The sequence below is a fragment of the Cariama cristata genome, unplaced genomic scaffold (assembly GCF_000690535.1).
Source record: "Cariama cristata isolate BGI_N322 unplaced genomic scaffold, ASM69053v1 scaffold13492, whole genome shotgun sequence".
In the NCBI taxonomy this organism is placed as follows: Eukaryota; Metazoa; Chordata; class Aves; order Cariamiformes; family Cariamidae; genus Cariama; species Cariama cristata.
In genome coordinates this window covers 103,483-106,949 of record NW_009603406.1, presented here as the reverse complement: position 1 = coordinate 106,949, position 3,467 = coordinate 103,483, and the positions used below count along the sequence as shown (strand labels likewise).

Below are 3,467 nucleotides of genomic sequence, written 5' to 3'. Positions count from 1 at the left end.
TGTCCAAATTCAACTACCTTAACAAGCTTAGCTTTGCAAGCTTAAATTTATTTCAAATTCAAGCACCTTTCTTTTCTTATCTTCTATCCTTCATTTCCTTGCAATGTACAAATTTTCCCCAGGAATCTCTGAATCTCTGTAACGTAAAACAGGGCCAATATACTTAGGTGAAGAATTTTGCCTAGTATCATATTGTACAGTATTATATTCCACAGTTTTTATTTCATGTGGGTCTTCAAAATGTAGTTTTGGGTGTTTTCCTCAGACCAAGCAAGCCCCCACCCTTCCCTGCCTTCTTACCAATAAGCCCTGAGTAAGCGAGGAGGCAGTCAGCATAGTTCTCCTTCAGACAGCTACTAACAGACCGTGACTCAGGCTGGCAGTTTGTGAAGAAATCTGCAAGGCGAGATCTGCAACATGAAGAAAAATGCATATCCTTAAAAATCAAGCCTGCAGGCATTCTTACCTTTTACACTCCTTTTATTTTTGGACAAGGCTTGATATTCTTTAACTTAACTGTACATTGGACACATTTCAGCTGATGAGAGTTTCTTTCTAAGATGCATGTCCTTCCAGAATCCATTTTTGAAGTCAGAACAAAAAAGGGTAAGAAAACAGTAAAAAGGGATAGAACAACAGGGAAAAGGCCTGCCCTTTACTAAAAGAAATGCTCTGCATTTTCATGCCAAAGAAAGAGACAAAGAGTGATTTTATTATATGAGCAGTCATTTTTCCTGCATCTGTTAGTCTACAGATTCAGACCACAGTTTCTGCTGTTTTACTGATTACACAGAACCGTATGTTTCTGCTCACAGAGTCCTCTTACCACATGACTTGAGGTAGGATCTGCTTTGGTACTGTCCTGAGTTTCCAGGGAATGGACTTACCCCTGCTCTGGACTGGCCTGCAGAACCAGCTGGCTGAACTAGGGTAGCAGGCAGATCCAAATGGCATGGTCTCCACAGCCCCCTGAAGCCATGGTACTGAGAGTCTATTTGTTCTTGTAAAACGTGCATTCATCCAAAGCCTACAGTATTGAGCCCAGGGCTGAGAAGAAGGGGATGTACGCTCTGCATTGAGCTCTGTTGCTGAATGGCTGTATTATCTCCCCTTACCTCAGTTACTCCATGTCCAAGAAGGGGAGAGCACTGCTTACTTATAGAAAGTGTTTTAAGACGAGGAGTAAAGCTGTATTGCAATTAACAGATTACTACTCGTTGGAAACAAACAAAAAAACCCAACTAGCAGCCAGGAACTGTTCTGGTTATTTGCACTTTAAAGACCACACAATGCTCCCATTCAGGTGTATAAAATTTGAGAGACTTCACTGAGGTGGGTCACAGACGCACATCCTACTGTCACTCTCCTGCTCATCTTGGCCTGCTTTCTTCAGCTCCACTAGTGCTTTCACTTGGACTTGTAAACTTGGAGCAGTGACTTTTCTTTATTTATAAAGTGTGATTCAGACCTTTATCTCCATGAACAAAATTATTTAACCTCCCTACTTTGATCTTTCTTCTGTGAAAAAGGGATGAAAATGTTCTTTTCCATGTAACAACTCACAGTGATGTTTCAGGATCAGGTGCTTAAGCTTTGCAAAGCCCTCTCAAAATCAGAATAGTATAATTTACGAATTTTCAGCACTGCTCTAGCATTATGTAGATTTGCAATATAAATGCTCTTTCTCAGTTTTGCAACGAAAACACAAAAGTTAGCAGAAACAAGTGATTTGCAAGTGATTTACTTTATTTGTTTACATGCTCCAGGGACTAATTATCTTTGTTTGCTTTATTGTTTTACCTATCTCAGAATGGGATTGGATGTACATCATTAATTGGCCTGAAAGTAGTGATGGGCAAACTTCAAAAGGTTCACAGGCTTAGTTTGAGAAAGCATCCTATAAATAGACTATGCAAACTGTAACTGAATTTATCTGAGCTATTCTCATGACCTCTTTTTAGTTCCATCCCTCGCTAACTGTACTAACACCAGCAAATCCATGGTTGCCTTCAAACCACAGCCAACTATAAGCTGTTCACTCCCTCGCTTCCCTTATTTAACCATTTAACTTTGAGATGGACATTTGAACCCAGTTGCCTTTAAAGCTTTAAAAAGTCAAGTTCTCTACCAATCCTTTAAGATGGCCTATATGTATACATAAATTTCTAAATTTCCATAAAATCTCTACTTTGCTGGTGCATATAAATATACTGTACCTACCAGGAGACAGGCTGAGAAGAAATCAATTCCAAGGTACAGGAAGAGATAAATAGCAACACCATGAAGAAAATCTGGGCAAGGAAACCCTATGCCACTGCAGTGATTCCTCTCTCAGTCAATAATTAAGATAGTGGCTTCGATCCAGCCTTCTGAGCAATTGGGAACAAAGACAGTTGAGAGTTTCTAAGGTTTTTACAAATTCTACTAATACCTGGATGAAGTCTGTTTCAGGACAGAAGTGAGCCTATTATATCTATCTAGTATGAAAAACCTCTGCCACGGTAGAAAGAGCAAACCTGGTAAGTGCAGTATTTTTGCATTTCTAAAACAAAGTAGCTCCTCAGATTTAAATTTCATTATTTATGTGATCGCAAATAAATCTTTTTGGAGATGCAATTATAGGATCAGCATCTTGACAATCCTGAAAACATTTCTTGCAACCATTTCATCATTCTTAAACATCCAGTTCTCCCTTAGATTATTAGGTGCATTGGTCAAGAGCTCATTTAAGACATTCCTCTTCTTTAAGGACTGATAACTATGGAATAACACCAATCATTTATTACCCAGTATGCTTAAAGAATTTACTTGTTGCAAACCCTAAAGGAGGCTACAAATTGCTCTGCTGATCCCTTTTGCATACAGCTTGATCTCTATGTTAATTTCTGAAGAATTTTTGTGGCCATAAAAGGTAATGATCTGACAATGTTGCACATTTAAATTTTCATAAGTCAAATATAGTTCAGATAGCTCTGGTCCAAGCATTACTGGACATCATCATATACCTCCTCCCTAGTGAATCATCCAAACTTCATACTATCAAACTTCTCACTCTCTCCTGAGCTGGTAACTACACCTGATATTTATGTGGATTCACTTCCACTGGAGATAAAGTTAAGGCCAGTAAATAAAAACAGAGACAGACCTCCATCTGCCATAAAATAGCTCTGTTATTTACAGCAAAGATCTCCTGATTAACACTCACTGAAGATCTAGCCCCAAACACTTCCAGTCAACTGGCACTGATGAAAGTGTGCTCATCAGCAATACCAAAACAGTGGTACTGCTATTTATCCAGAAAGAGACAAATTAGCCTAATTAGGAAGCATAGAATTATTTATCCTACAGTATTGCACATGATATTAAGAGCTGTTTGGGTAAAAGAGTTCTTTTAGGGGTGCTGAAAAAGAGCAATCAGATGATAGTGGTCCCATAAAAAAATACGCATACTGTGTTAACTTAGTGCT

The 3,467-nt window shown here is 38.7% G+C and overlaps 1 protein-coding gene across 1 annotated transcript in view; it reads right to left on the bottom strand.

The window, feature by feature from the left end:
* Window positions 1–300: 300 nt before the first annotated feature.
* Window positions 301–3,467, bottom strand: part of GFRA1 (GDNF family receptor alpha 1) — a gene marked incomplete at its 3' end in the record, with an annotated part of 106,290 nt that continues 103,123 nt past the window's right edge. Inside the window, exon 5 of the mRNA XM_009695196.1 lies at window positions 301–410. Coding sequence (XP_009693498.1) covers window positions 301–410 — 110 coding nt within the window. The remainder of the gene's footprint in view (window positions 411–3,467) is intronic.